This window comes from Varanus komodoensis, unplaced genomic scaffold (genome assembly GCF_004798865.1).
Source record: "Varanus komodoensis strain SLA01 unplaced genomic scaffold, ASM479886v1 scaffold2, whole genome shotgun sequence".
NCBI classification, from domain to species: Eukaryota; Metazoa; Chordata; class Lepidosauria; order Squamata; family Varanidae; genus Varanus; species Varanus komodoensis.
The window spans coordinates 1,897,208-1,910,618 of record NW_025335568.1 but is presented as its reverse complement, the minus strand read 5'-3'; the positions used below and the strand labels follow the sequence as shown (position 1 = coordinate 1,910,618).

Genomic DNA, 13,411 nt, shown 5'->3' with positions numbered 1-13,411 from the left:
TGCTGGCAGCCATGGCCGTGCGGTCCCCGTCTCGTGCCGGCTCCCGGCGCAGCTTGTCCCGTGGGGCTCTGTGCTGCGTTGTCGCTGCCCCCTTCCTGCCCGCGTGCCCGGGCCTGCGGGCCGCTGGGTTGGCGGGCGAGGGGCTCCAGGCCGGCGGGCTGGGCAGGGGCCCGTTTCCCCCGCCTCCGGGCGGCCTCGGCGGGGTGCATGATGCTTCTCTAAGGATCGCACGTGTGCTCCGCCCCGCCGGCAACTGGGACGTCCGGGGACACGGCGGCTTCAGCGCCGCTGCCTGCTGTGAGGGCAGGGCTGGGCGCGATGGCCTTCTGGCCCCCTCCAGCTCTCCTGTTCTGATTGTCTGGTCCGCTTATGGGTTTAGTGTGGATTTCAGGGCTTTCTGCCACCGCCGCGTTTTCAAGCAGGTGAAAAGGGTGCCCCGTGGAGGGGTTCTGGCATGCAGCCTTCGTGGGAGAGACGCTTCCGCATTGCTTTTCCCTTAGTTCCTCCCTGGCGGGCGGAGACGAGGCAAGGAGAGCGCGGGCAGGCGCTGGCTGTGGGGTGGCTGCCCGCCTGGCTCGGCACCGGCAGCGGCCAGAGCACGGCCCCGCTGCTCCGAGTGAGGCGGGCGGTGCGCGAGCCACATGTGCGCCGAAGCCCATGGAAGCGGCTGCTGATCGCCAGCGGCAGAGACCTTCGCCGCAGGCCGCCCGTACCCGGCCCGGCGCCCTCTGGCTGTGGGGGACTACAACTCCCAGCTGGTGTGCTGGGGGTTGTAGTCAGCCCAGCTGGAGGGCACCAGCCTAGGAAGGGAAGGCGGCTTTGCTTGGCTGCGTCCGTCGGTCGGAGCCGGCGTAGAGGACAGCTCGGCGCTCGGATGGTGCTCGCTCCTCTCTTCTCTTCTTCCCCCGCCCAGCCCCTCCGGACGGCACACCGCACAGGCCTCTCAAGCGGCAGCTCTGCAGGGGTCTCCCCAAGCGGACGCTCCTCCGCTGCACAAGGCTTCCGTGTCCACGAAATGCCAGCAGGCTCTCTGCCGCAAAGGGGGCCTGCCCACGAGGAGGAGCAGCTGGCCACCACGTGGCGGCCGTCACCCAGGTCCTGCCTGTCTGAAGGTGGGGAGGGTCTCCTGCCAAAGGTGACCCCTCCGCCACCTCTCGTCACCAGCCGTACGGCGTGTCAAAACCCTGCTGTGTTCAGGGACGTCCCTCTTTGAGGGCTCTCCTTCCAGCGGCTACAATGCACCCCTTCCCACCCTCTAAATTAACGCCCCAAATCTCTCAGTAGTCAGGACCCGCAGTTCCTAACCTGAGTCACAGAGAGGCCCTGTTGGCCGATTTCCTAGAACTTCAGGAAGTCCTTCCATGCTCCCCAGCAAGCAGGGGCAGAACAGCACAACGGCCGCCTGGGCCGCAGCCAAGAGGTCAAGCACTTGAGTGCTCCAGCCTTGGAAAACAGGGTGCCAACGCAGCCTCCTGCGGCCGGCCGGCCGGCCAGCACAGATCGTCCGTTCCTTCGTGCTTCGGAGCCTGCCGGCCTGCAGCAGCCCGCTCTGTCCTGCCTCCTCCTCCTCCTCCTCCTCTACCAGGCATCACAAGATAGAACAGCACCTGGGGGAGGCCCGTCGGGCAGCAGGGCGAGGGGGCAGGCTAGCGTGGCACTCGGCCGCCCGCACCAGCCCGGCAGCACAATCCTTGGTCCCTCTGGGCCGCCTGGAGGGTGGGCGCCCCTCAGCCGGCGGCAGAACCGGGATCCACACGGAAGGGCAGGTGCCGGCCGCTTCCCCGCACGGAAGCAAGGCTCACCCCTGATCCGGCTTCCCCAGCCGCCCACACTCCTCCCTCGCGGTGGAAAGGAGGACTCGCCGCCCATCGAGAGCCGGACATCAGAAGACGGGCTGCTGCTCCGCCACATCCGGTCTCCAGCCCCGCCGACCCGCTCAGCCTTGCTCTTGCTCAGTTGTAAGATTCATGGTACGCAGACTAGGGATGTGATATAGTTACGGAAGAAACCGGCGGTTTTTTATGTGCCTCTCTGTATATCGATATATACACACATGCATCTATGTATATCTTAAAAGAAAAGTTGTGTATTTTGGGTTTTTTTAAAAGCAAACATTCTCTGAAAGAAAACAATAAACTTCTGTTGGAAAAAAGTCTCTGGACGTTGTCGATTGATCCAGGGCGCAGCTCGTCTCCAAACAGGGTCCCACCCCCGGAAAGGAAACTTCCTTGGGTGAGCACGGGGCCGCGTGCCCAGTTCCGGGCTCCTCTGTCCTGGTCACCCAGCCAGCCGGTGCCCATTCGGGGGTCTGGAGAGACTTGGCTGCCCCCTGCTGGCAGCCCCTGCGCCAGCCTTTTTTTGGTGGAACCCAAAAGCACATGGCGTGGGCTCCTCTGGATTGGACTACAACTCCTAGCAAGCAGAGCCATGGTTGTTTGTCCCAGCCATCACGGAGCGGCCCGTTAGCCCTGCAGCCGCTCGTGAGCGCGACACCTCGGCATCGTCTCGCGGCTGCAAAACTGCCCAGCCGGGCCACGGCCAGCCTGGCGCCCACTGCCTGCTCCGACTGGCAGCAGCAGGGTCTCCCGGGGGAGCCTCCGCTGGAGGCCCCGTGGGTTGGCCCAGGATCTGCCCTCAGAGCAGGCCTCCCGCCCACACCTGCGCCTGGCCACGCCCTGGTGGGAGGTCAGGTGCGCCACCTCCGCCAGGTCAGCCTGAGCATGCACCGCAAACCCCCCTCACGGGGCACAGGGAGGCTGCCGTGCCAGGGTCCGGACTGCGCGGGCGGCAGCCGCATGCCACGTAGAAAAACGGGCGTCCGGGACTCCCCAGAGCTGTCCGTCCGTATTTACACACCGGTGCACGTGAAGCACGGAGGGCTGGCAGGATAGGCCCTCAGAGGGAGGCTGCGCCGGGTGGGAAGGAAGGCGCCATCGCCCCCTGTGGGGGCTCGCCCCAGTGGCATCTTCTTCCCCATGGAGGCTGACCAGGAGGGCCGGCAGGGGGCCAGGGAAACGGAGCCGTGGCAGGCGCTCTTCGGCTCTTGGTGCAGTCAGGTGAGGGAGCGGCCTCAGTAGCCCTGCAAAGTGAGGGCCCCCAAGGGTGCAGGGCCACAGTGGAAGCGCCCCCTGCTGCTGACGCGGGCAGGGCCCCCGTTTGTGCATGGGATCCTCTACCTTTTGTGGGTGCTGTTTTGGGCCCTTCCCTTCCGGGGACCAGTGTAACACATCGGAGGAAATACCCTTCAAAAAAACCGTCGTGTGACGTTTTGAAGGCCTGCAGATTTATTCTGGCGTGACCTTTCCTGGCCCGTCGCCTCCTCCAGCAGATGCATGGAACAGTACGGAGAGCCAGGAGTCCCCCCCCCCCCCCGTGGCAAATACAGTGGCGGGGGCAGGTTGCGCGAGGTGCCGTAAACCTGCAACTCGGGGGGCATCGAGATGCCGCAGTGCCTGGCCCGGGGCAGTCCTCATAAGGCCACACCGTCACGAGTGCCCCGGCACGACCCCAGGCGAGCCTGGCATGGGCGTGGGCACCGTCCCGGATGACCCCAGGGGAGCAGAACGTCGGGCCAGGAGACCCGGGGCTTGGGGGGCTTGTGGGGCTCTTCTCACCGTTCCCTGTCATTGCCACCAAACCCCATGATTCCGTTCCCTTGAGGAAGGCGGCGATGGGCCCAGAAAGCCGGCGTCAGCGCGCCCAGCACCCAGCGCTGCAAGAGTGTTCGTCGCCGTGGGGGCCATGGAGTCCCACGGGGGCCGGAGAACGCAGGCGCTGCACAACAGCAAGCGAGCGGCCCGTGGGGGCGAGACCCCGCTTCCGCGCGGCTCGGGCTGCCTGGGCCTCGGACTCCCCCTGGCATGTGGCCGGAAGGAAGGGGGGCCGTTCTGGAGGAAAGGCATGGAGATGGCACGTGGGCCTTCCCGCTGGCGCAGGCTGGCACCGCGGGTCGCCGCGCTCATGGGCAGCGCAGCGTGGCCGCACGTTTGCTGGGGGCTGGGCAGAGCGAGAGGGTGGGCTGCTCCCCACCGCCGGGCAAGTTGCCTCCGGGCGACCCACCAGCGGTCCCAGGAGTGCCGCCTGAGCACGTCTTCTGTTGCAGCGACAGCTCGGGAGCCGCCCCCCGGCCCCCGTGGCTGCTTCTTGGGACCCCCTCCCGCTGCTTTTTGCTGCTCTCTAGGCCGGCCTGCAGAGACATGCTGCCACCTCCAGCTCCGGCTGCCCCGGGCCGCTTTGTCTGCCCTGTGTTGGGGGGGGGGGTCTTTTGCCTCAGGCCTCCTGGGAGAAGGCGGTGGGCCAAGCGCTGCAGTTCGTCCCGCCCCAGCTGGGTGAGTTCCTGGCCTGCCCTTCGTGCTCGTGCAAAGGGGGAGGAGGAGGATGGCTGAGTGGCGCTCCCGAGCAGGACGCCCCAGAGCAACGGGGAGGGAGCGAAGCCGCCCAGGAACCAAAGCTGCACCAGGAGAGGCCTGGCATCCCAGGGCTGTCCTTGCTGTGAAGAAAGGAAGGAGATGAAGACGTACGGATGGGCTTCCAGGCGGCCCGCGCTCGCCTCCGCTTCCACCGGGATGCCTTCGGTCCCGATTTCAGTCACGCGTCGTGCGCATCGGCTTGTCTTGGCTGGCTCAGCGGCACCTCCGGCCCCCATTTCCACCGGTTCTCCAGCAGGTGCCAGGGCCCCGTGGCTCCTGCCATCAGCCGGACTGCCCAGCGGTCTGTGCAGCACCTGCTTCCTTTGGGGAGGGGGTGGACAGCCAAAACTCACATTAAAAACAAAAGAACATTGCTCTGCTAGAACTGTACTGCTCTCCGTAGGGATAAATGCACTCGGACTTGGAAAAAGGTCACCTCTTTCAGTTAAGACAATCCGTGAATGTGCAGTTGTGCACTGAGAAAACTGAATGTTTTATCTTTCCTTTGCAATATTGTCGCATCCTTAATTACAGGTGAAATCTTGACTTGAGTATAATTCCAAGTCCCCTTGGAGGATGGGGCTGCCGCCTCAGGAACAGCCCGTCGCTGCTCACGAACCCCCTGCTGTTCTGCACCAAAGAAAACATGACTTTCTGCACAACGAAACAGAGCAGGATCAAGCCCATCGCAGCGTGCCGCTTCAGCTCGCGCATCCCGGTTCCGCAGAAGGTTTAGCCTTGGCTCTACGGGCCAGCGAAGGGCTGTCTGGCTTTGGCTGGAGCCCCATGGCCGTCGCATTGGGTCCGGTTAACATTGCCAGCTACGGACAGGGGCAATGGTCAAAGGTAAGACCTCCGGCCCACCTCCCTGTGGCAGGTGCGTGCGGGGGGAAAGTGTCTGCTAAAGCTGGCCTGCCGTGGACCTCCCCCCCCAGCCGCGTCAGGCGGGCCTCGCCCCGACGCGCACAGCGAGGCTCGTGGAGGCCCCCCTGCACGAGGCCTCGGCCATCAGTTGGACAGGAAGTCGATGGAGGCCCTCACGGTCTTCGAGGTCTGGACGTCCATGGCGGTCACCTTGATCTCCGTGTCGCCGAACTGCATGCTCGCCCGGATCTCCCGGCGGCTCCTCTTGAGGGAGCCGGATTCCTCCAGCTCGTCCAGGTCCAAGCTGATGGTGCCGCACTTCCGCACGCCCGAATCGGTGATGTAGACGACCTCGTCCGTGGCGCTGCAGTAGATGTTGATGATGATCTTGCGCTGCCCCGCCCGGGCCGGGCAGTAGCTCCGCTGCACCACCTCGCCCAGGGCCACGGACTGGTCCACGGAGACGAACTTCTCGAAGATGTCGGTGCACCAGTTCTTGCCCTCCTTGACCAGCAGCTTCTCCCTGGGGTGCTTCCCCTCCACGAACTTGTTCAGCACCCCCACGCCGTAGGTCAGGGGCGAGCGCCGCACCCGGACGATGGTGGGGTCCAGGCCAAACAGCACGGCCCCCTTCAGGATGGTCAGCCCCACGTCCTGCGGGATGATGACGCGGCAGGCGCTGCTGAATGCGGCCTGGACGGAGTGCTGCAGCATGGCCGACTCGGCGAACCCCCCCACCAGGAAGAGGAACTTGATGCCTTGCACCTCGGGCCGCTGCATGAGCTCGTCTGCGGGGAGAGAACCGGGGGGAGTGCGGGAGGTGAATGGTGGGGTCACCACGGCCAACGGGGGGCCAGGCCAGTTTCCCTTTCGACAGCCAGGCTGGTGCAGCGGGAGCACTTCTGACTGGACTGGGGGGCCCAGGTTCTGGTCTCCATGTAGCTGTGAAGCTTGCTGGGAGCTCTTGGCCCAGACCCGGACCCCCCGCCCAGCCTGCCTCGGCGGGCTCTGCTGAGCCTCACCCAGAGGGAGCAGAGCGAATAGGTCGGCTGGGACTGCTTGTAAGAGGAAGGAGGGTGGGACGGGGCCAAAACCACACCGAGCCAGAGCTTTCCGCCCCATATCGGAGCCCGTTCAGCTGCACGCCACTCGCTAGCACTGTGAGCGAGTCGGTGTCGCACGGGCCTGGCGCCCTGGCCCATCCGGCCCGGGCTCTCTGTGCCCAGCCCTCCGGCTGGGGGCAACTTGCCCCTGACCGGAAGGAGCCCAGAGGCTCGGCCGGATGTCAGCTGCCCGCTGCCCACCCAGGGACGCTGCCCAGGGAGGGGAGCTGCTTGCGCCCACATCCAGTGCCACGGCCAGCCTCGGAGCTTCTCGGCCGCGTGGGCTCAAGGCAAATGCGGGCCCCACACGGGAATCCCCGGCGCCAAAAGGTCCAGCTTGAAAGCCAGTCAGGGCCACGTTCTCAAGCAAGCTGCAGCAGGTCTCAGGCTGGTGAGCGGCCAGTGCCCTCCCCCAGCAAGGGAAGGGAAGGGAAGGGATCAGCACTATTGGGGCCCCGTCCTGAAATCGCCGAAGCTTGGGAGCTCACCGATGTGGTTGATAATCTGACTGATGGTTGGCTGGAAGAGCTCGTTCATGGCCTCGGAGGACATCCGCAGCATCCCCTGGGAGGACCACTTGACCAAGTTCACGCTGGGGACGCAGGGCGAGGAGGAGGCGGCTGTGAGTCAGGCACTCTGAACAAGTCCAGGATCCTTTCCTAGGTGCGATTTTACCCCAAAGCTGCGCTGGCGGGGAGGCTGTGCCCGGGCAGGAGGGCAGGGAGGAGCTGCTGTGCCCTCCCCCACAGTGATTCTCCAGCTCCAAATCACCCCCCGCAAGTTTCCTGGGGGGGGGCCCAGTTCTGCTCCCCTCGCAGCCCTGGGCGGAATCGTGTTCCAGCACGTTTTAGCACAGGCAAGCGTTGGCATCCCTCCGCCGGGCTTTTTGTCTGGCTCACCTTCCACGCTGTCCTTCCCACGCTGTTTTGTCCTGCTTGCAGTGCCCCCGCCCCACAGCCCTGGGAGCCTTACGGGGCAGGGGCAGCCCAGAAAAGACCCGAAGGGGGAACGCATGCAGGGGACTGGGGGGGGGGGGGAGACAGAACTGCAGGGCGCTTCTGCCCACCCAAGGGACACGGCCCGAGCATCCCCCCTACCTGCTGCGCTTCAGCGCCGTCTCCACATTCTGCCCCCGGTGCTTGCGGTAGAAGTCGATGAAGGAGAAAGGCAGCGAGATGTTGAGCGGGTTGGCGCGGTGGGGGGCGGCCGTCCGCTTGCGGGCCTCGAACGCGATGGTCAGGTCGACCCAGGCGGCCGGGCGCTTGGCCTTGAACGTGGCGATGAAGTCCTGGCCAAAAATCTGGCACAGCAGCTTCTCGAAGGCCAGGTCCACCCCCACAGCCCCGTAGGGACCTCCTGGAAGGCACAGGCGCAAGCAGGGGGACGGTCAGGGGGGCAGACGGACAGGCCGAGACACAGGGGAAAGGCAGGGGGAGCCCCCCTCCACGCCCACCCGCCCATCACAGGCAGGGAACTTTTGGGGACGGCTCCGGCACTGCGGCTTTGCCTTCCCCGTGAGATGGTTCGTGGCCCTTCCCGGATTCTTTTCGGAAAAGTTCCCCACAAAATGGTGGATTCAGAAGTTAGCTGCGATGGCTCTGCCTGCGTTGCATTGATGAGCTTCTCCCCTTCTCTCTGCTGTGCCTTAAAGCATTCTTTGCCAAGCGGGTCCCTCCCCGCAGGGCAGGGGAACCCCATGGGCGTCCAGGTATTACGTGGGATGTCCACCTCAAGGGCAGGTTTGACTGTCCACCTCATGTGCACGCTCCAGACTTCAGCATCTCCATTTGCAGGAGACGGCTTAGCTCGTATATACTGTAGGTGTTCGTTCGTTCGCTCATTTCATGTTCATACTACCCAATATCCTTGGCACGCTGGGTGGCTAACCAAAGCCACGGACAATCTTCCTGAGAAGAGCTGTGAAGCCTGGAAGGCTGCATCTGCATAGCAGGGGCTTCAACCCAGAGCGTCCCCTTCCCCTTCCTGCCACCAGATGGCGCAACAGCACCAAAACAGCTGCAGATTCTGCCCCCTTCAGTCAGGAATGGAAGGGAAGGCGCAGGGAGCCAGCAGCCTCCTTTTCAAGCGGGCAGGAGGTGCCCGAGGGCTGGGTGCGGCGCCCTGCGCCAGTGCCCTTTCCTCCTGCTTTCTTCCCAGGCTGCAAACTTGCCTCAACGACACGGGAACGAGGTCCACCTGCACAAACCGAAGCGTTCCCCCTCACCACCACGGAGGCCTGAAGCTCCCCGAGTGAGAAGCCCCGCAAGTGCACTCTTGGCAGAGCAAGGCGGCGCCTCTCCGTCGGCATCTTTGGCAGCCACGGCAGCTCGGAATCATCCGCAGCCCCTTCTGCTCGCCCACCGCGGCTCCTCTCTGGAGGAACCAAGGTCAGGTCATCCTGGACCAGGAGCAGAAGATGCTGCCAACCTGGGAGGGCCCCGCACCTCTAGGCAGGCTTGCTTGCTTGCTTGCTTGCTTGCTTGCTTGCTTGCTTATTAATTAATTAATTAATTAATTAATTAATTAATTAATTAAAACATTTATATGCCACCCCATTCACCGAAGCCTCGGGGCGGCTTACAACATGCTTCCCCCGCTCTCTGCGAAGGGGAGAGGATGGATGGATGAGGACCAGCTTCGGGGCTCAGGAAGGGCAGCTGCACGCCCCTCGGCGTATCCCTAGAAGGGGGCTGGATCCCGGCTGAGTGAGGGCATGGAGGGGACGTCTCTGCTTTGGCTGGCGTCACTCATGCACCCAGCACCTTCGGGTTCTCCATCAGCTTTCACCACCTTTTTAAATGCCTTCTGCTGTTGCTGGTTTACTTTGATTTTTTTATTGTGGTTCAAAACCTGAGAAATTTCACATTACTTCCTGGACTATTGGGCAGAACAAAAATGTAGAACAGAAGCAGGGAGACAAACCCAGTCTGGATTCAGCCCTCCGTACGTTACCTTCCTGGGACGGCAGCAGTAGGGGGGGGGGCACTTAGAATTCGTACGCTATCAGGGGAACTTGGTGCATGAATATTTTTCATCGCATACACTTAAAGCTTACAAGCTTAGGGTGCTGCTTCATTTAAAGCACACCTCTCCATCTTTGGCACACACAGAATCACAGAAGAGCAGAGTTGGAAGGGGCCACGAAGGCCATCCAGTCCACCCCCTGCTGTTGCAGGACACCAAGTCACACCACCCCACTCAGGTGGCTGCCCAGTTTCTTTCTGATAGAATCACAGACTCATCATCACACCTGCACGAACCATACCTGCCTGTGCACAGGTCACTGAACTTTGGCAAATGACCTGAAGCCCGTAGGAGGGGCTTCCCAAGAAACCTGCCCCCTAAGGTCTGGTTGGGTGTGGGGGAGGGAAGGGGAAAGACCCGCCGAACAGCGCAGACGGGCGGGTTTCGGCCTCCTTTCGGCCTGGGCTGAGACGCCAGCGAGGGTCCCCGGTGGCCGGTCCGGGGGCTCCTCAGGGACAGCCTCACCTGACGCCTTGTAGAGCTCCTTGAGGGTCCCCTGGGGCTGCTCGATCTGGTGAACCGTCAGATCCACGGTGCCCCCTCCGCAGTCGGCCACGATGTAGCGGTCCCCTGCAGCACCGAGGGAGAAGGCGAGGCGCCCTGCTCAGGTCGAGCAGCACTGGTGGCGAGAGAGACGACTGGCCCGCGACGTGGTCGGGGCGGCCCGGGACCTCGGGGACCCCACTGCGAGCACCACCGTCCACATGACGCCACGGGATGCGTGGCGTGGCCAAGGGCAGCTGCGAGGGGGTAGAGGCCCACGGGCACGGAGGAGGCGGCAGGATCCTTTCCCCGCCCCCCCCCCCTTGGAAGGGGGTCTTGCGGGAAAGATTTTCGCTGCAGATGCCACTGCTGTGCACCCTGGCCAGGGACACGACCCCTCCTGAAGCCCCCGCTGACCTGCGATGCCCCCCGCCCTTTGAGAAAGGGAAGCGCTGCAGCCCCTGGGAGACGCAGCACCCACGTCCTCCCAAGCCGCCCCCCCCCACGCATGCCCCTTGGCCTGCAAGCTCCCGGCCGGCAGAGGGGGCAGGGCGGGGGGTTCCACCGCACTTTGAGGAGCGCAGGTGGCTGCCGCTTGCCCGCCAGGACAGGGGTGCGCCCCGTTTTCGCCCCGACCCGCTCGCGGCCCCGTTTCTCAGTGCCCAGTGGATCGGACGAAGGCAGTTTTGCCCGGTTCCTCATTCCGCTAAACAAAATCTGCCCCCTGCCATTTCCCACCCCAAAACCACGCGCCGCACTCAGGGGAGAAGCACAGGCAGGGCAGGCGGAATTCCGCTCACGCTCGCAGGAGGTCCCCCTTTTCCCACTGGGGGACTCCCTAGTTTTATGCTGGGTTTCCCTCTGCACCTGCTGGCCTTTTGGGTTGGGGGGCTGCTGAAAGACCCAAGCAACCCCAAATTGCCCCCTCCCCAAAGACATAATCGAGGGGGAGAGGGCCTGCGGCATCAGGGAGACAAACAGCCCTTTCGCCTACCAGCGCATGCAAAGGCCCTGTAACCGCCTGCTGCCCTGCAGGTGTTCTGGACTACAGATCCCATGACGCACTAAGGTGGGCAAGGCTGCCCTACAGCAGAATTCAGAGACCCTCCCCTGCCCCACATCCGTCCCAGCAGCCTTAGCGAGAGCCCCCGGAACCCCCCCACCCCCTCCCCACTTGGAAGGCTCCTACCTGTCTGCATCTCAGACCACAGCTCCCCCACCCCGGACTCCACCAGGAAGGTCCTGCTGTGCCGGGAACGGCGAAGCTGCTCTCGCGCTGCGGAAGAGAGGTGGGAATGAGCAGCAAAGCGGGGGAGGCCCGGGAGCCGGGGCAGCCCTTGTGCTCGGGCCCGTCCCGCGGGGATGCGCCGTGCCGGCTGGCTGCCCAGAGGCCCCGAGACCCTGCTGCGGGGGGCTCCCTGCCCGGCCCCACCTCCATCCGGCTCAGGAAGTGGGCTATTCCTCGCACGCTCCCCTCTGCCAAGGCACCGGCACCCCCAGCTGCCAGGTTTCCGTGGGGGGGAGCATCGCCTGCCATTAACGGAGAGCTCCAGAGGCAACCGAGTACTGCGGACACGGCTTTCAGAACCCTGGGGAGCGGCCCCCACCCCCGTTCTACCTGAACCCCAGGGAAGATGGTAAGATTTTAATAGTTTGCAGCACTCGCCTTCTCTGAGCATGTCCAAAGTGATTCCCACTGAAGAGAACCAAAGGAATAATGGCAGCCACCCCCCTGCGAAAGGCTTCCTTTCGGGTGGGAGTCCACCTTCTGCGTTTAAAATGTCCTCAAGGACACGGAGCACCCAGCCGTTGAGTCAAGAAAGACGCCGCGCCAGAGTTCCCGCCCGGCTCAGCCCGGCCAGGTTGGGCTGCCTGGCCATCCAAGCCCGCCCACAGGGACTCAGGCAGGTTCTGCCCCACACCCGCCGGTCCACAGAACCTCCACGGCCTCCCCGAGCCCGTCTGCAGCGTGCAGAGCCTTTGGTAGCTGCGGTTTGTTCTGCTAATGAAGTCAAATGAAAGGCACATGTGAGAAATCGTAATTTAAACCACTGCATTCCCTGGCCCAAAGGGAAGAAAGGAGCCGCTCCGGAGAAGGGGCAGCCCTTGAGGGGAAAAAAGGCCCAGCTGCGAGGGCGCCTTGCCCGTTGCACGATCTGCCCACAGAACTCCTTGCCACAAGATGGAGCGGTGCCCCGTCACCCGACAGGCTTCAGCGAGCCCCGCAGAACTCAGGCCGGACCCTGGTAAGGTTTAACGCGGCTTTAAGCCAGATCCACCCACCGCAAGCACCACTGCTGACTGCGGGGGACACAGTCCGGCCCTCCTGCCCAGGACCCTGCGGGCGGACCGAGAAGGCCCACGGCAGCCGGCCCTGGGCCTCTGCTAAGCCGTTCTTGCAAGCAGATCAAGGTTCACAGAATCTTAGAATAGTCGAGCTGGAAGGAGCCAGGAAGGCCATCGGGTCCACCCCCTGCACTGCAGGACACCAAGCCACCCCACCCCACTCAGGGGGCTGCCCAGTTTCTTTCGGGATGCCTCCAGCGTGGGAGAGCCCCCCACTCTCCAGGCAGCCGGTCCCACTGCCCCACTGCTCTGGCAGTGGTGATGTCGGAGCTAGGCTAATTCCTGGATTCTGTTAGACCTGCCCGGCTAGGCTGGCTTTGCGAAGTGACAGCCGCGTCTTGCAAAGCCAGGAGACTGGCCAGCTGGGAGACGCTGCTTCTTGACCGACCAAAGCCAGTTCCAGGCTGGGTCCCTCCCCTCCCCTCCCCTCCCTTCCAAGCCTGCAAGGCGGGCTCTGCCACAGGTGGGACGGAGGCCGGACGACTGATACTGCTCCGTGGTGGCCTGCCCTGAACACGCGCCCAGGGAATCAGACTGATGTTGCCAACCTCACCCCGCCCACCTCAGGCTGCTCCCCAGAATCTCTCCCCCCGCCCTGCCCGGCCCATCCTGGGTCTCAGCCGCTGCTTGGCTTCTCTCTGTGCCTTGGCAGCTCCACTGGGAATTCCCGTCCTGCCTCTTCTGGACCAGCACCCGAGCCAACCGCCCTGAAGGGTGGGCGGGACGGCCCACCCCTGCACGGCCGTTCCCACCTGGCACCCTCGCCCAGGTCCAGCTGCAGCTCCCACGGCCCCAGCCAGCCGCACCGGCCATGTTTCTCCAGAGCGCTTGCGTGCGGGAGACAAAGGACACGGAGGTGCCCTCTCCTTGTGGGGCTGGTCGGGTCGTCGGCCGCGGGCCGCGGGCCACCATGCAGCCATCCCGCGGCAGCCGCTTACCCTGCCTGAAGCTGGAGTCGATGGGGAGCTCTGCCATGAGCCCGTTGGCCTGCGGTTTGTAGCTGAGGTCTATCAGCTGGTTGAGGCGAAGCTTCCGGCAGTAGATCGAAGCTGCTTCCGGCTCCAGAGCGATCAGCAGCTGCTCCGGGTTCTCCGAAGGAACCAGCCCAGCCTGAAGGAAGGAAGGAAGGAAGGAAGGAAGGAAGGAAGGAAGGAAGGAGGGAGGGAGGGAGGGAGGGAGGGA

The 13,411-nt window shown here is 64.0% G+C and overlaps 1 protein-coding gene across 3 annotated transcripts in view; it reads right to left on the bottom strand.

The window, feature by feature from the left end:
• Positions 1-4,235: 4,235 nt before the first annotated feature.
• The window catches only part of HSPA12B (heat shock protein family A (Hsp70) member 12B), a 31,073-nt gene continuing 21,897 nt past the window's right edge, over positions 4,236-13,411 (bottom strand). For 2 of the 3 annotated variants that reach the window (XM_044429555.1, XM_044429557.1), the window contains 6 exons: positions 13,168-13,339; positions 11,073-11,159; positions 9,866-9,970; positions 7,474-7,732; positions 6,865-6,968; positions 5,349-6,061 (listed from right to left, as the gene is read on the bottom strand). In XM_044429555.1, coding sequence (XP_044285490.1) covers positions 5,418-6,061; positions 6,865-6,968; positions 7,474-7,732; positions 9,866-9,970; positions 11,073-11,159; positions 13,168-13,339 — 1,371 coding nt within the window. In that variant the 3' untranslated portion in view covers positions 5,349-5,417. Of the gene's footprint in view, positions 6,062-6,864; positions 6,969-7,473; positions 7,733-9,865; positions 9,971-11,072; positions 11,160-13,167; positions 13,340-13,411 lie in introns of all 3 variants that reach the window. The other variant, XM_044429556.1, reaches the window with a different exon arrangement.